The following is a 17,123-nucleotide window of genomic DNA, read 5'->3' as shown; positions in this document are numbered from 1 at the left end:
GTATATGCTGTCCTAGATATGCTCTTTTATTGGCTTTATTTTTCTCAGCAAAATGCTCCCATACAATTGTATATTTTTCTGGTATCTGATAGTATATTCCTACTAATATATCTTTTGGATGTGTTATAATTTAGTTAACCAAACGTACATTTCAAAGGGTTTTTTGATATATGTTGAAAATTGTCGTGTGAGACATTATATTCCCAACACTATTATGTGATATGTCTTTACCCTCTTGTCCTCATCAGTAGTTGATACTGTTTTTTTTTTTTATTAAACAATTTGGTAGCTAAAACCACATCATTATAATTTATACTTATTTGATTACTAATGAATTTTGTCTCAGAAAATAGCTTTATTGACCGTTTTTGTTTCTTCTTTGAAGAATTTCCATATCTATTACTTTTATTTATTTTTCCTATTGGAATTTTTATCTTTTATTATGTAAGCTTTTTATTTAAAGATACTAAGTTTATTATATTTTCATACCTTATTGTTTGCCTTTTAATTTTGGTTATTGATTAATTTTCATTTCCTGGATATGAGGATTTTTACCTACTTGAATGAAGGACCTTGACTGAGTTCCCCTACCATTCCTTCATGAAAAACTAAGGCAGATAAAGCTAACAAGGAAGCTTTCTTCAGAATAAGTTATGAGAGTCCACAGAATTTTCCAAGGGATATGTAGCTGGGCCTAATTTGTGTCTTATAGTCTACCTGTCCCCAAAATCTTCAAGATAGTAATAGACAGTATTCTATATCTAATAGTTATTTGCTGGCTGATTGGTTTCTTCTGTAAGACATCAGACGATCTTTTATTTCTGTTATTTAAAGAGTTTCTCTGCTTTCTTTCCTTTAATAAATGTTACTTGTGAGAAGCCTCATACTTTTGTTTAAAAAAAAAAAATCAAGGTTCCTTGGAGGCAAGATGTTCCTAAAAAAGAGAATATCCATAAGTCCAAGGATTAAGTAATTAGCACTTAGGAAGTTGATTAAAATGCCAGTACAAGAATTTGAGGCATGCTGACTCCTATTTATTGTTTGAAATTCAGAGACCTTGATATAATTAGCTGTTACTCCCTCCATAAATTCTTGCTCTGACTTCTACAAGGCCTCCTGCTGCCCTCTCTCTCTCTGTCCCTGGTCCTGAGCATCAGCCCTGCCAGCATCCAAGAGGCTCTCTTTGTTCAGAGTCTGTGCTGAGTGTAAATGCCCACTCTAATTGGGCTGGAACAGAATGAAGCCTACATCCGGTGGTGTGTGTTTCAAGTTCAGCTTTTGACGAATGTGAAAGGAGCACCGAGGTGCAGCCGGGCATCTTTCCCCTTTGACAGAGTCCTCAAACTGATTTTCCCAGGGCCTTCCCACCATGTTGAAGAAAGTTGAGGACTTACTGGTCCAGGACAGACTGGTGAAATAAGTTTAAAAAAAAAAAAATCCTTGCTTTCCAGGTGTCAGTGGGACCAGTTCTGTTAGTGAAGCACTACTTTTCCAGTTGGCTATTCATTTAAAGATCCAACTCCATCCCCCTTTGAGCAAAAGGAGAAAGGGTGGGATTTAGATAAAATCCAGTGTTCTGAATCCTTTAGGCACTGAGTCCTCACTCCTGTGTGTCCCAAAGTCACAAGCAGCTTCATTCTGTCAGAGTCGACTGTGTGCTGTTGTGGTGCAACACTTCTGTTAAGTTGGAGTAGGAGAAAGTTGTACCATTTTATTAAATGGTGGCATCTGGGACCTCCTATTTTCAACACAGATAGATTCAGAATAATTTATGTCAGTGTGAAGATTGCTGTTGGGGATTAGCAAAGGATATGTTCTTTGGGCTTAGTTAGATCCTGGCTAAATATGGATGACTATATTTAGGAGGGCTCAACTACATTTATAGACATCCTAGTCCTTGAATAATAGAGCACTGGGGTTCTTCCCTGACTGCAGATGTCTTACAAACCTTTCCAGTTTAAACCTTAGATTACCCTTCACTTGCTCCTTATGGTAGATGTTTTCTCACAATCCTGCATATTCTGCTTTGTGAATGTTGCTATTATTTATGATATCTTTGAAAAAGAGATGGCTATGCTTATTACTTTCATTATACACATGGGAGGAGTATTTATGAGTGCATCGAGGGCCTACCGTTTGCCCAGAACCTGGTAGAGAACCCTGGCTATTGAAGATGCCCAGTCGGTAGCAGAGAGCAGCTGACATGACCTTTCCTAACAAATATAGTTTCTTTTTCAGTAGATGGTCAATCCCTAAAGAAGCCATTTGTAGAATGAGTAGGCCTACATTTTGGGTGGACAGTGGTTTTTTTTCCCCTAGTTTATATAGTTAAAACTTGTTTTAGGGCGGGGTTTGTTTGCTTTAGAGAGATTTTGGAAAACTAAAGTGTGCAAATGTCAGATACTACATACTTAGAATCTTTGTTCTCAGAAGGTTTGAAAGCGTTGCTTCTACTTGGATTATCATAGTAAAGTGAGTCATGTGTTGCAGAGAAGTAGGAAAGCTTGTTTCAGGGCACACATTTAGAGACGGAATTCCTGGCAGGGTGTGAGATTCAGTGGACTATACACTGATCTGGTCAGGCATTTTGATGCATTCAATCTCAATGACTTCATAAAGCCATCTTATAAATTCAGCAGGGAAGACAGACGATCTTGTTTTAGAAATAAGACAGCTGAGGTGCAGACTGACTGGCACCATGGCTGATAAGTGGCAGTCAGCTTGAGAACCCAGCTATGTTCTGATTCATCTTTCTTCGGTGGGATGAATACACCCTTAACCCTTGATGTGGGTGTGTTTTCCTAGTGGACCCTAGCACAAATGCCTTCCTTCTGCCTCTCCCCATACCACCCATCCATTTGCTCACAAAGTCACTTCTGAGATCCCACCACTGTTGGGAATGATCTGGAAACCCTCCTTACTCATCCCTCACAACTTCCCATTTGGCCACATGTCCAGAGCTCCAGCTGTCTGGGTCTGCCCTGAATCCTGGTGCTTATGCTAGATTTCAGGTTTGGAATTGATAGGCGAATCATGGTTTTGTTGGTAGACTTTCACTCGGCGGAACTGGCTCTCAACCCTGGGTGGTTTCTAGCAGGGATCTTCCTTTCCGCCTCTGGCCCTACGGTACCTGATCTTCAGTCCTACCATAAAGCTCTTGGATTGGTGTGCAAGCTGACTTTGACACCTGGGATTCAGTTAACAAGCATTTAGTGAAGGAAAGACTCGACGATGAAAATTCCCAGGACTTCTTAGTCCTCATTCAGTGTTTTCAGCTGGCTCATGAAATATGTCATTCTGTGTTCTTCCAATTATCCAGCTGTAAAAAGGAATAATACCCCATTCTAACTTTAGGGAAGTATTATCTGTGTGTATTATTATATAACATTTCTTATACAAGAAAGCTGTTGTAAAAGTCCAGCTACCAAAAATAATGAAGAAGTTACCTGGATGTTTGCAAATGTCAAAAGCTTAAACTAGCTTCAAGTAGCGGTAAATGAAACTATGTTTTAATGGTAGATAGCTCAGCTTCAAAAGTGTTTATCTCTTCTGCTTCAGGAAATGTGGCCACAAATTGTTCTGTTTGGTAAAGATTATTTTTATTTATTTTGAGAGAGAGACATAGGGAGAGAGAGAGAATGAATGTGCACAAGCAAGGGAGGGCAGAAAGAGAAAGAGAGAGAATCCCAAGCAGACCCCACACTGTCAGCACAGAGCCCAACACGGGACTCAATTTCAGGAACTGTGAGATTATGACCTGTGCTGAAATCGATTGCACACGGTTGAGAGTTGGTTGCTTAACTTTCTGAGCCACCCAGGTGCCCCCACAATAACATTTTCTGAAGAGAATCTTTTCTAAAGGAACAAATGGAGGTTGATGCTTTTCAAACTAGGTTTTATTTTACTAGCTTAATGAAAAATGGTTAAAAGGTGATTAGCAAATAACTGTGAACAAAAGTAATGACCAAGGAGGCCCCACTGACGTTACTGAAGATTTCAGGAAAAACACAAGAAATAATATTTTGAGATCAGAGGGAGAATGGGATGGAAATAGTGTCCTAACATCTGAGGGCATTGGGAGGGTGTGAAGAGGAGTGTGTTCTCCTCACAAGTTTCTTGTGAAGCTCTTCTAACTTCCCAGCTGTTTGCTGTGTCTGCTTCCTTCCGGCAAAAAGTGATGTGTGCGGTGCAGTGCCATGATAGTCCTTAGTCGATTTTTGTGGTCTGAGAAGAGTAGATTCTTTACAAATTCCTTTTAACTTTATTTTTCTCAACATGAAAGAATTTTACATGATTCCAAAGTCAAACTGTGAATAAAAAAGTATACACAGAGAAATGTGTCATCACTCTCTCTCCCATCTCCTAACGCAGCCCCCATGGGGTAAGCGTTCTCATTAGTTTTTACTATACCTTTCCTGTAATTCGTTTAGTAAGAAATTAACCAAATGTAGAATTTTCCTTTTCCGTAACAAGGAGCATGGTGGATGCACACTTTTGCCCATTGTCTTTTGAGTAACACTGCATCTTAGAAATCATTTCATACTGTTTCCGAGAGACCTCGGAACAAGAGACCTCTTGTTGGCCACGTTGTGTAGATTTCTCGTTGTGTATTTAAGCAGGCTGCTGTGAGTATCTGTGTCATTTCCAAGATTTTGCTATTAGAAATAATTCCATGATCAATAAACCTTTGCATATTATGTTTCATATTTGTGGAGAGATAGTCAGTGGTTAAAGAGAAATACATTCATCGTTTTCCAGGCACTGCTAGATTTCCTTCCCAATCATCATGTCTGATAGTGCCTGGGAGTTGTTCTGTATTAACAGTTTGGTGCTTTTCGATACCCTGTCGTAGTTCTGAAGTTCACACATACCACCATAGATCCCATACACACATCTGTGCATGTCACATGCCCCACCACACGGGCAGCTGAGTGTCGAGGGCAGAGAGAGCCTCCTTTCAGAGTTTGTCAGGCTGTTAGTGACAGATCTGGGAGCAGGATCCTGATGTCTTGGTCTGGATCTCTCTCTGCCACCTTGTAGTCATAGGGCAGTATGGGGAGAGGTGAGTGTCAAGTTCTAAGAAAGTGTGCCTGTCTCCAATAGTGATGGAGAATAAAGAAGGAACATTTAACATGCCACCTGGAAGAACGCCCTGGTTGCTCAGCTTATAATAGAGGACTCTAGTGAAATAAATTGTAATTTAGGGCAGACACTTGAAATTTCTCTTTCTTGCCAAAATAAATTAATTTCTTTAGCTGTCTGAATTTCCTTTTCTGAACTGGACAGGAACTAACAGAGTCTAAATTAAACTCATTTTCCATTCATACAGCTGGGTCACTTTGGGCTGCCCGAGTGTGCTTCTGGGTGTCCTAAAGCACATTTAAACCACCCCCCCCACCCCCAGTGTTTCATGCTGTTTTCATAACCCATCTGATTTAGCCAGTGTAACACATAATATTTGCTTTCGCCTCTCCACTCTAGAGTCAGGGTCTGTTTCTGAAACGTCTTGATAGCTATTCGTGAAGACTGTTCTGGGAAGGCATCGCCATACACCTGCTAGCACTGGGCAAGGCAGAGGGCAGATGGCGGGGGTCAGGCTGGGGAGTTGGGTGAGACAGCCCCTGCCTTGCCCAAAGAAAGCTTTGTTTTCGTGACGCCTTTCCCTGTGTTCCCACTGGTAGCTTTGCACTACTATTTGGGAGGTATTGTTTATACATAGGGTCCAATGAACTGGATCATGAATGGAGGAAGTTGTGAATTAAAAAAAAAATGGTAGAACAAGCAGAAGAATTTTAGAAATATCTTGTTTAGGTCCAGGACAGTGTTTCTGCTTGGAGCTCTCACTGAGCACTTGGTGCCGTCGGCTTGCTCTCACTTGTTGGAGGCGTGTGAGGCAGTCTGTCCACCAGGGCATCATTTGCACCTGCTGTGCCCCCCATAACATCAAGTGTGACACTTCCTTGGAAAGCACTCGGGAGGCTCTTAGTGTCTTTCCTCATCACCCTCCCTGTTTCTCATCCCTGGGAATGAGGGCAGGGGGCAGTACTGATGCTGGCAAGTGAATCCTGCTTTACACAGTCTGCCAGATGTGGATCCCCATGGGAGGAGCCATGATTTGAATATACCTTTTGGAATATTCTGAAATACAAAGATCTGGAAAGGTCAAAACTGTGGGAAATACCTTTCAAACACAAAAGTTGGGGAGAAATGGAAATAATTATAATATTTTAGTTCTAGCATATTTTAGATTTTGGAGTATCGTAATATGTGAATTTTAAATTTTGTTAACTTTATTTATTTATTTTGAGAGAGACAGACAGTGAAAGGGGGGGGCAGAGAGAGAGAGAGGGAGAGACAGACTCTCAAGTAGGCTCTGTGCTGATGTGGGGCTTGAAACCGCAAAACCGTGAGATCATAACCTGAGCCAAAACCAGGAGTTGGGCACTTAACCAACTGAGCCACCCAGGTGCCCCCGTACTGTGTGAGTTTTTTTTTTTTTTTATTTTTTTTATTTTTGGGACAGAGAGAGACAGAGCATGAACGGGGGAGGGGCAGAGAGAGAGGGAGACACAGAATCGGAAACAGGCTCCAGGCTCCGAGCCATCAGCCCAGAGCCTGACGCGGGGCTCGAACTCACGGACCGCGAGATCGTGACCTGGCTGAAGTCGGACGCTTAACCGACTGCGCCACCCAGGCGCCCCTGTGTGAGTTTTTAAAAACAGATTGTCTTTAGTTTACTTTTCAATGAATTGGTCATGCCCATGTATGTAGGGAAATAGAAAGCTAGAAAAATTACAGGCAAAGAGATGTTTTCCTATGTTTTCTTCTTCCCTTTTAAGAAATTTAAAGAAATAAAAAGTCATTGTGGAGGGTGGATCTCCCTCTGATGCATGGTCTCCCCCAACCCTCTGCTTTCTACACTTCAAGATGTATCAACTTACCTTTCCTTGTGTCTTTTTGTCCAGTCGTCTTAACAATATGCAGATGACTTTCTACTGACAAAGGTTTTCTTCCTTCTATTTTCAGTGTACAGAGGCCAAAAAACATTGCTGGTATTTTGAAGGACTCTATCCAACATATTATATGTAAGTATTTGCATTTTTCTGTTGGTTTGATCTTGTGGTCACATCTTTCTCTGGGAATTATTTCTTTAATAGGTAATAGGACAGCTTATAGGATGGGGAACAGTCAGTTTGGGGAGGTCTTCACCCTTGGTTTCACATGCCTCTGCTCATGATTGTGCAGGTGACTTCCCTAAGGACATTCGGCCTGCTCCAACCATTTACTTTGAAGACAGCATGAAATACCATGTGCTTTGTTCTGTGATGCATGTGGGCTCATACAGGATTGGACAAGAGGGGCAAGGTGTCTGAGCAGGGCCAGAGTCATGTTGGTTTAGACAAATTTTCCGAGGTAAAGGGAGCAGTGGGAGTAGAATTTTGAACTTGAGCCGGATAGGGAAAAAGTCCTTAGCTCAGCTGCTGGACTATGTGTGCGTGTACGTGTGTGTGTGTGTGTGTGTGTGTGTGTTGACAATGAATACAAAGATCACCTGGCCTGTCCCCCCCTCCCCCCGCCCCAGACAGGTACAGTCAGCCTTTCATGGCTCTTGGCTTCAAGCAGGATATGTTTCTTCCTATGCCCTGGGTGCCTGCTGGTGTTATTCTAATTAAAGCATTGTTGTCTTTTACCTTGTTGTTTTTAAGGGTTTTTTTACATGTCTGCTGAGTTAGCCACGTACTATGCTGAGCTACCTGCCTACATGGTCAGACTAACTCTCAATGTTATCAGTTATTATTTTTATTGTATTTTGCAGTTCCATAGGTTTTGAGAGGAATGCCCCAAACCATTTTTTCCCCAAACTCTGTTATTTTTGGTATTGAATTTTATAAAACATGATAATTTTCAGTAACATATGTAATCATAGCAGAAACACTATATATTTTAGTGTATAGGGAGATTGGACAGGAAATAATAATAGTAGCAAAGAGTGTTATTTGTTAATTGGCCAATAGGTACCTTTTTATTACCTGCCATTTTGGGGTGAGTTTCTGATCTTGAAGAGACAAATACAGGAGGAGGAAGGTTGCCCACCTGTGAATGGGGACATGTTGACAAGCAGGAGTCCTCAATGCCCAACATTGCAGGGCTTCTGGCAGAAAGCCTCTGCAGCTGCAAAAAGACAAAGCCCGCTTGGAAAAATCAAGCAGCAGCCTAAGGACTTTAATTAGAGTTGTCAGCTTGAATAAAAATGGTTATGGGATGGCATGGAGGTAAAATATTTAGATTCTTAGAACAGTGGATATTCCTTGGGAAGCCCAGTTCCTTGATTCTGCTCCGTATGCAAGATATGGGACGTCTTCCTATGTGTTCTTCCTTGAAAACGAATCTTTCTCAAAGTGTTCCGTAGATCAGCTGAGGAGCCATTTCTTGTTTTTTTACAGGTTGGGAGTTGGAGGTCGTTGCCGTTCTTGTATTTACTTGTTTGTTTGTTCCTTTATTCATTTCCTTATTCACTCCATATTTGGAAGGTGTTTTGTACTGACAGAAAATACAGAGATAAGCCTTGTTCTTGTCTTTAGTGCGGTGGGTCTGCTGGTTTGGATCCTCTCATGTGTGGGGGCTCTAAAAATTGGAAAGTAAAGTCACTCAATTATTAGAACACTGAGGCTCAACATAAAACATAGTAATAGTAACACTGAGAATTTACTATAGCCTAGACATTGTCCTCTGCCCTTTCCATAAATTAATGTCACTTAATCCCACAGCCACTTGAAAACTCCAGCCATACCCACTAGTCTTGCCTGTGATCTCTGTTCCCACTGCCTTCATGTGAATCCATACCTGCGTTAATGCTCTTCTGAACCATTGCATATACTTTCTTTTTTAGCCAGCTTTAGTGAGATATAATTGACATATAACATGGTATAAACGTAAGGTGTACAACGTGATTTGATATACTTACATATTGCAAAATGATTACCACCATAGCTTTCGTGAACACCTCCGTTTTGTCCCATAATCGCTATTTCTTTTTCATGGTGAGAACACTTAAATTGACTCTCTTAGCAACTTTCAAGCATATAATGTAGTATTGTTAACTATAATCACTGTGCTGTTCATGACATCCCCAGAACTTATTCATATGATGACTGGAAATTTTTACTCTTTGACTCATACCTCATTTCCCCCACCCCCAGACTCTGGCAGCCACCATTCTACTCTCTTGTGATGAATTTGGCTTTCTGGATTCCACAAATAAGAGATCATATGCTATTTGTCTTTCTCTGACTTCTTTCACTTACCATAATGCCCTCAAGGTACATCCATGTTGTTGAAAATGGCAGAACTTCCCTCTTTCTTTGGGGTGAGCTATATTTCACTTTATGTATACACTGCATCTTCTTTATGTATTAATCTGTTGACGGTCATTTAGATTGCTTCTAGATCTTAGCTATTGTGAATAATGCTGCAGTGAACATGGGAGTGCAGATGCCTCTTCGAGATGCTGTTTCATTTCCTTTGCATACTTAACCAGAAGTAGGATTCCTGGATCATGTGTTGTAATTTTATTTTTAATTTTCTGAGGATTCTCCATACTGTTTTCCATAATGGCTGGACCGATGTCTAATCCCAGCAATGCACAGGGTTCTGTGTCCTCACTGACACTTGTCTCTTATCTTTTTGCTGGTAGCCATTTTAACAGGTGTGAGGTGATACCTGTGTATGGTTTTGATTTGCATTTCCTTGATGATGAGTAACGTTGAGCACCTTTTCATGTACTTGTTGGCCATTTGTTTATCTTCTTTGGGAAACTGTTCATTTCTGCCCATTTTTATTTTATTTTAATTTTATTTTATTTAGTTAATGTTTGTTTATTTTTGAGAGCGAGAGAGACAGAGCGTGAACAGGGGAGGGGCAGAGAGAGAGAGAGGGAGACACAGAATCCGAAGCAGGCTCCAGGCTCTAAGCTGTCAGCACAGAGCACAACGCGGGGCTCAAACCCATGAATCATGAGATCATGACCTGAGCCGAAGTTGGACTCTTAACCAGCTGAACCACTCAGACGCCCCTGCCTGTTTTTAATTGGATTATTATTATTGTTATTTTCCCCCATTGAGTTGTACAAGTTCCTTGTATATTTTGGACATTCACCCCTCATCTGATAAGTGGTTTACACATATTTTCTCCCATTCCATAGATTGCCTTTCATTTTGTTGATTGTTTCTTTTACTGTGTATAGTTTTTTAGTTTGATGTAGTATAGAGCCCTTTTACTGATGTTTGCTTTTGTTGTTTGTGCTTTTGGTGTCATATCCAAAAAAATCTTTGTCAAGACCAGTGTCGAGGTGCTTCTTCCCTATATTTTCTTTTAGGATTTTTGGCATATCAGATGTTATAAGTGTTTGATCCATTCCAAGTTAATTTTTGTGAGTGGTGTGAGACAGAGGTCTGGTTTTATTGTCTTGTATGCATTTTTCTAGTTTTCCCAGCACTATTTGTTGAAGAGACTGTTCTCTCCCCATTGAGTGTTGGCCCCCTTGTCGAATGTTCACTGATGATATATGGAAGGGTTTATGTCTGGGCTCTCTATTCTGTTCTGTTGGTCAATGTATGTATTTTTATGCTCATACCATTTTAGGATTTGTTTTTTCTATTTCTGGGGAAAATGCCCTTGGAATTTTGATAGGGATTGCATTGAATATGTAGATAGATTTCTATCTTTTTTCAGTCTCTTCTCTCATCAAGGTCTCACGTCTTTCTAAATTACTGAGATTTTCTTTCACTTCCCTGCCTAAAAACATCAGGAACAAAGCCCAAATTCTTAGCCACCTTTAAACCATAGCTTTCTAAGATATTGCCTGGTTTTATCTCCTTTATTAAGAGTCCCGGGGCACCTGGGTGGCTCAGTCAGTTAAGCGTTCCACTTCGGCTCAGGTCATGATCTCACGGTCCGTGAGTTCGAGCCCCGCGTCGGGCTCTGTGCTGGCAGCTCAGAGCCTGGAGCCTGTTTCAGATTCTGTGTCTCCCTCTCTCTCTGACCCTCCCCCGTTCATGCTCTGTCTCTCTCTGTCTCAAAAATAAAATAAACATTAAAAAAAAATTAAAAAAAAAAAAAGAGTCCCATGAGGGCAAGGACCAGGAGTTTTGAATATTTGAACAACCAGTGCCTAAGATAGTGCCTGGCACACAGCAGACACCCCCAAATGTTGAGTGGGTGCATTTCCTTCCAGTCCCCACCATCAGGCCAGCACTGACTTCTGCAAGCCAATTCTCTGGCTGGCAGGCTCTTCGCTGTCTGGAAAGCCTTCCTTCAGAATTCCTTCCTTCTTCCTCATTTTGGCTCTGATATAAAATCTTTGAGAGTCTTCACACAGTCTTGTGTGCCCTGTGAGTACTCCCAGGATGGGCCACAACCTGTACATTTATTTAACCCCACTGGTTGCCACAGTGCATGATACTGGCTGTTTACTTTCATCTTGGCACAGTTTATTTCCTGCCTGTTGATTCTCCTGTTTTTATTTCCCCTGTTGTGGCACCTTTTCCTTAATCATAGACTTTAAGTGCTCCAGGGTCCAGAAGATCAGGGTGCAAATATTTGTTCTATAACTTTCTTTTAAATTGAGGTGAAATTCACATAGCAAAATGAACCATTTTGAAGTGAACAATTCAGCAGCATGTAGTATATTCACAATATTGTGAAGTCACTGCCTTTCTCCAGATCCACACATTACTAAAGTCACTCCACTATTATATAGTGGCCCTTTGACCTTCTCAGTTAGCTTCTTCTTGAAATGAGGACATGAGTGTTGACCTGGCTGTATAGCATGGGCCTGTGTATGGTCAGCACTGAAATCATACACAAATATATACACACCCAAGGCCAGCTTGCATCTCCTCTGTGTGTGTATACAAGGTTGTTTCTTCTACCAACTGAGCTTGCCACTTCATTGCACCAGCAAGGTATTTGACACAGGTAAGATTTCTTCCCTACTTTCCATCAAGTTGGGGTGATGGTGCATTTTTATCCAAGAGGAGTGAGGAGAAGTGGCTTGGATAAATTCTACTCCATCCACCTTTATGCTGCTTAAAGATAGATTTGCTACAGGCCAGATGCTAGGCACAGAAAGAGCACAACCCCAATTAGAAGCACTTGGGCCTATGGGAGACATGGGGAGCACGGTGTTCCCCAGAGCCAACTGGATCCATCATGGTTTCCATGGTGTTGGCACAGATGGTGGTGCAGGTTAAGGTGGCTTATGGCCAGCTTGAGCTCGCCTTCACAGGGAGCCTGAATGTCAAGAGCCAACATCTAGGCTGTGCCGTGCGGTCTCTCCACTGGATAACCAGACCTGCCTCTCGTTTAGTGTGCAAGGTACGGCTCGAGGGGCTGAGATGGCTGCATTCCGTTCATTCCATCCACAGACATGTGTGGAGCGTCTGCCAGCATGTCTGTTGCTGGGATACAGCGGTGTAGGGCTGGGATGGTGCCTGTGCCCCAGGGAGCCGCCGTATAATCATGCGTGGCTGAGCAGTTCTTTTTGAAGCACCTTTAATATTCAATCTAAAACCCATGAATTGTAACAGATCTCACTTAAAAAAATACATTCCTGGTATCTTCTACCTTTCATTTCTTCTGGGTAGAGTGCTTTGTATGAAATTCTTCAAAGTACGTAATTCCTTGACGATATGTAGACTCAAGATGGCGTCCTCTTATTCTGTGACAGGACTTTTTCCCCTGCAGAAAATATATTCCAAACAACACCTCTGTTTTGTGCTTACAATTTATCATGGACTGCATTAGGGAGAGGACATTTAGTTTGCGAACTTGTTTTAGAGATTTTACTTTTGCATTTGAAATCTGATTGTGTTTATCTCACCAGAAATCCTATATGGCATCCCTACTTTCCCTGCCTCTCTGTGTGCTTCTGAATTTTATTCCAGCACTACAGTTACCAAGCTAACAGAGGCTATTTTTTTAAGTTAATTAGGTTTCCACTGTAGCTACCTAGACATACATCTGTCTCTCTCTGCCTCTCCCTTCAGTCAGTTTTTTAGTTTCTTGCACTTGTGTTTTTCTTAGTGCCTGTTGAGCCAGAAGTCTGCATACATAAACGTACAAACAAAACATTACCCTTGTTTTTGAAGAACAAGTCCCTTGGAAATCCGAACAGAGAAGCCACGCGTTTCAGACTTCCTATTTTTTTTTCTTTCCCCCTGCCCTTCACTCTACTACCTTTCTTTCTTGTCTACAGGCTGCCCTTCCAAAAGCCTTTAATTAAAATGTGCGTCTTTTCCTACTTTGGTTCAGGGCTTCCTTGTGGGTCCTCCTGGCAACAGGAGCTATTTTGAGCCACTCAAAATAGCTGGGTGGTCATGTGGACTCACCGAATCCAGTTCCTTTGCTTTCCGTCTCCACTTGAATTGTTCTTCTGTCGGGGGCTTGCTCACACAACGCTCCCCCCACCCCCACCCTCCCGCTTTGTCTACACAGCATAAAACACCATCAGAGCTGCAGGAGGCACGAGGTGGGAAGATAAGGGAAGGTCCTTGCCAAGAAGCATGTCCCGGGGTAGAGGCAGGCACAGGGCCACACACATCCAAAGGAGCACTCTTGTCCTCCCTATTTGTTTAGAGTCCAGAAAGTATGCAGTCAGAGGTGGCATTTGTCACAGAAGAGTCTAAATGCAGTGTCACATTCTGGAGCTTGCTTTGATGCCCAGGTAGCGGTAGGAGGCACTGAATTCCTTGTCGGGTGCCTGGGAGCTGGTGTCCTGTCTCAGGTAGTGTACCCTCTGCTCCTGAGGGTGCGGAAGGACAGTCATGCGGCACAGGAGAGCTAGTTCTGGGCCCTCCTGCTCTCACCAGCTGAGCAACCTGGCCGATCACTTGGCTTTAGGCCTTCTTTCTCCCGTTAGAAAGTAGCTGTGGTAATGGTAGCTACCACATTCAGTTGCAGTGAGGGTTGACAGTGCTGTGCACGTTCATAATGTGTGTATCATCACTGATATGGCTTGGGGAGGGTTGGGGGTCTGTGTCCATAGATGACATCATGGGATCCCTGACTTCATATACAAGGATTGCTGCCCCGGAGGGACAGGAAGACTGGATGAGCTTGTCTCACTGTGAGACATGCTCTTGGTGACTCTCGGAAGGGCCCTTCCCAGCCTGGATCCCATATCCAGAGGTTGGCACAGGGTGCCCTTGGTGCTGGATTGAATAGCATCATGGCCATAACCAGCCCCTTCCTGGGCAGTTGCGGGGGAGGACCTCGCAGATCAGGAGCAGTGTCTCTCCTCTGTTCAAGCTCTTTCTGCTGAGATTTGCAGTCTGAGGCTTGTCCCGGAGACACTCTTGTCCTCAGTCGCCATCCATGGACAGACATGTATCTTCAAAACCAGAGGTGGGAGACAGCTTGCAAAGCAGAAGTAAGTGCAACATGTTCCATGGGCATGTAGATGGGTAGGTTTCCTAGGGTGGGGCCAGGGACCTCAGGGCCTCCTCCAAAGTGGACAGTGGTGTACGAGCCTCGCATGGAAGGCTGGCAGTGCCTTACAGCCCCAGCTCACTGTACAATGGTCACCAGGATCCACGCATATTTCCATGTCTTCTTCAGACCAAGACAGAGTAGAGCGTGTCCCCGTGTTTTCCCACACTGTAGCTGACACAGGGTCCTCTACAATGTCAGGGGAATTGTGAGGGAATTCATGACAATACAAGGACTGAAAATAACAATAGCTGACATGTACTGAGCGCTTACTATGTGCAGCGACCTTTCTGAGCTTGGCATATGTGTGATCGCCTTCAGAAAGCTTTTGATAGTGGCCTCTCTTCCTTTATCTCTGTTTCAGCTGAGGGATGTGTATCCTTCTCTGGTCCTTTGCTACCGTGTTCCATCATCAGACTTACTGTTGCCAAAGTAAAACATTGGTTGTCTCCTTCCTCCCTAACCTGGGAATCTTTTGAGGGTATGAGTTCTGTCTTGATGATTTCCATATCTCTGTGCTAACACAGGGCCTGACACAGAAGGTGTTTGGGGCACATTTAGTAACTGAAACAAATGGTAGGGGGTGGAGAAGGCAAGAGTGAATCACCATCAGTCTTTGGTGATGGAAAATGTTTTAGGGACTGGAAGACAAGACCTTCTCTAGTCCTACTCTGCCATTAGGTTATTGTGGGCAAATCTGACTTTCCTGAGTCCCAGTTTCCTATGCTAGGTAATCTCGAAGGTCTCATCCTGCTTATTCTATGACACCTACTTATTCTATAGCTGTCTGTGCAGAGTAATTTACAGCATAGAGAATAAAAGGTGAATGACCGAGGAGGCTTATGTATTGTAGCAGAAACAGCATACCAATGTGGGATGGATTTCAGCTCAATAAGGGTCCACCCTTCCTGCCAAAGACAAAACAGCCACTTAATATTTTCTTTCAAAGCAATGAGTCATTTTTCTTCTGCAGGTCTTAGTATTGACACAACAGTAGGAAAAAGAGGTTAATCACACAGTCAGCCAGCGGGATGGATCTAGGCGCCTGTGACCACTTCCTGTTTCAGATTCTGAGGTTCCTAAGATATCTTCCTAGGAGGTGCTGAGCTGGAGCTTTGCGACAGTCATGTGTGTGAATGCTTATTCAGACAATGACTTTTTTTTCATATGATTTTAAACAGGCCAGAGGAAGCTGGTCATTTACATGTGCATGTTTCCTGGTCTTTATGAATAGAAATGAATCTAGTAATCCCTTCTAGAAAATTGAGGGTAGGTTAAAAGTGAGTTGGGTAATCTTCACTAGACAACAATGATTTTGAAGCAAGATAACCTAGTGGCCCTCTGGATAGCTGGCAAGTGGGAAAGGTTTGACCCAAAGGTGGTCCTTGATTTATCTGTATTTTCATAGAATACTAAGAAAACCTCAAGACCATACTATCCAGTTTTACAAATGAAATAACTAGCAACAGGAGAGGTTAAACCATTAACCTGGGTTTATGGCTTCTTTAGGGACCTTTTGCCAAGTGGTCACATCTGTGGCTGGAACAGAGGTGTAGAGTATTTGAATTCTAGATGTTTCTTTTACTCACTTAGTTTAGTTTAGTTTATTTAAGTTTATTTATTTATTTATTCTGAGAGAGACAGAGAGAGTGATTGGGGGAGGGGCAGAGAGACAGAGGGAGACAGAGTCCCAAGCAGGCTCCACACCTGTCGGGCTCACGAACCTCAAGATCATGACCTGAGCGGAAACCACGAGCCGGATGCTTAATTGGCTGAGCCACCCAGGCGCCGCTTACTCACTGATTTTCGTTGTGGGTTCAGATCAAAGAGAATCTGGGGAAATTTCTCAGAAGTCACCTCCACTGAGACTCGAGGGAATCCACACCGCACCTAGCTGAAAGGAGAAAAGGAAAGGGAACAGTGTTTTGGTCAAATACATGGAAAGTGTTTTGGTCAAATACAAAAGATAGAATACATGAAAGAGAATTAATGAGTACATCACCAGGGTCATGCATTAATTCCTCTAACATGTATCGAGTCCCTGCTATTTCCACACCACTACTAAAGGGGCTGGAGAGTGAGTGGGAGGGACCATGGGACATAAAGATGAGGGAGCCAGGACCTGCCATCCCGGAATTCATGGTCCATAGCTTATCCAGCAGCAGCATGTGCCCAGCACTGGGGAGCACTGGGTAGAGGTCATTCTTTCCAGTACTGCTCTTAATCTTGTGACCAGGCCTTTTCAGGCCCTGTTCCCAAGTCTCCCATTGGAGTGTCGAAACTTCTTTTAAAGTACTCACATTACCCTGGTTTATTGTGTCTCTCTAGGTTTATTTCTCTGCTGTCAGTAATTAATGGTCTGAGTGCATGAAGTGTTATTTGCAGATGTCACATCTATATCCTAGAAACAGGATGTGGAGAGCCAGAACCAGGCCAGGCGGGGCCACCTTAAGCTGCCTGCTAGACTTTTAGGTGCCAAGGTCATTTCCAGGGGCACTGAGACTTTCCAGGGCCACCTCCGATCATTACTAGGCACTGGCGTGCACCACCCTCCCTATTGTGTTGTCAGACCCTGAGCCTGATGGAGTTTCCTCTCTGTGAGGTCAGCTGGACTCCATGTGCCCTGCTCTCCCAGC

At 42.8% G+C, this 17,123-nt stretch overlaps 1 protein-coding gene and 1 long non-coding RNA gene across 3 annotated transcripts in view; one reads left to right on the top strand and one right to left on the bottom strand.

The window, feature by feature from the left end:
* The window catches only part of VOPP1 (VOPP1 WW domain binding protein), a 111,206-nt gene that overhangs the window by 44,650 nt on the left and 49,433 nt on the right, over positions 1-17,123 (top strand). The window contains exon 2 of the mRNA XM_049641283.1: positions 7,027-7,085. Within this exon, the coding sequence (XP_049497240.1) occupies positions 7,027-7,085 (59 nt within the window). The remainder of the gene's footprint in view (positions 1-7,026; positions 7,086-17,123) is intronic.
* LOC125929794 (uncharacterized) lies at positions 8,025-16,991 on the bottom strand. Of its 2 annotated transcripts, none has more exons than XR_007459971.1 (3): positions 16,788-16,991; positions 16,284-16,377; positions 8,025-8,625 (listed from the first exon to the last, which is right to left on the bottom strand). It is a non-coding gene; the product is annotated as an uncharacterized LOC125929794 (long non-coding RNA). The 2 variants fall into 2 exon arrangements; XR_007459970.1 differs by having other exon boundaries at positions 16,288-16,377.

Source organism: Panthera uncia, chromosome A2 (genome assembly GCF_023721935.1).
Source record: "Panthera uncia isolate 11264 chromosome A2, Puncia_PCG_1.0, whole genome shotgun sequence".
NCBI lineage: Eukaryota > Metazoa > Chordata > Mammalia > Carnivora > Felidae > Panthera > Panthera uncia.
This window is presented reverse-complemented; position numbering and strand designations above follow the sequence as displayed.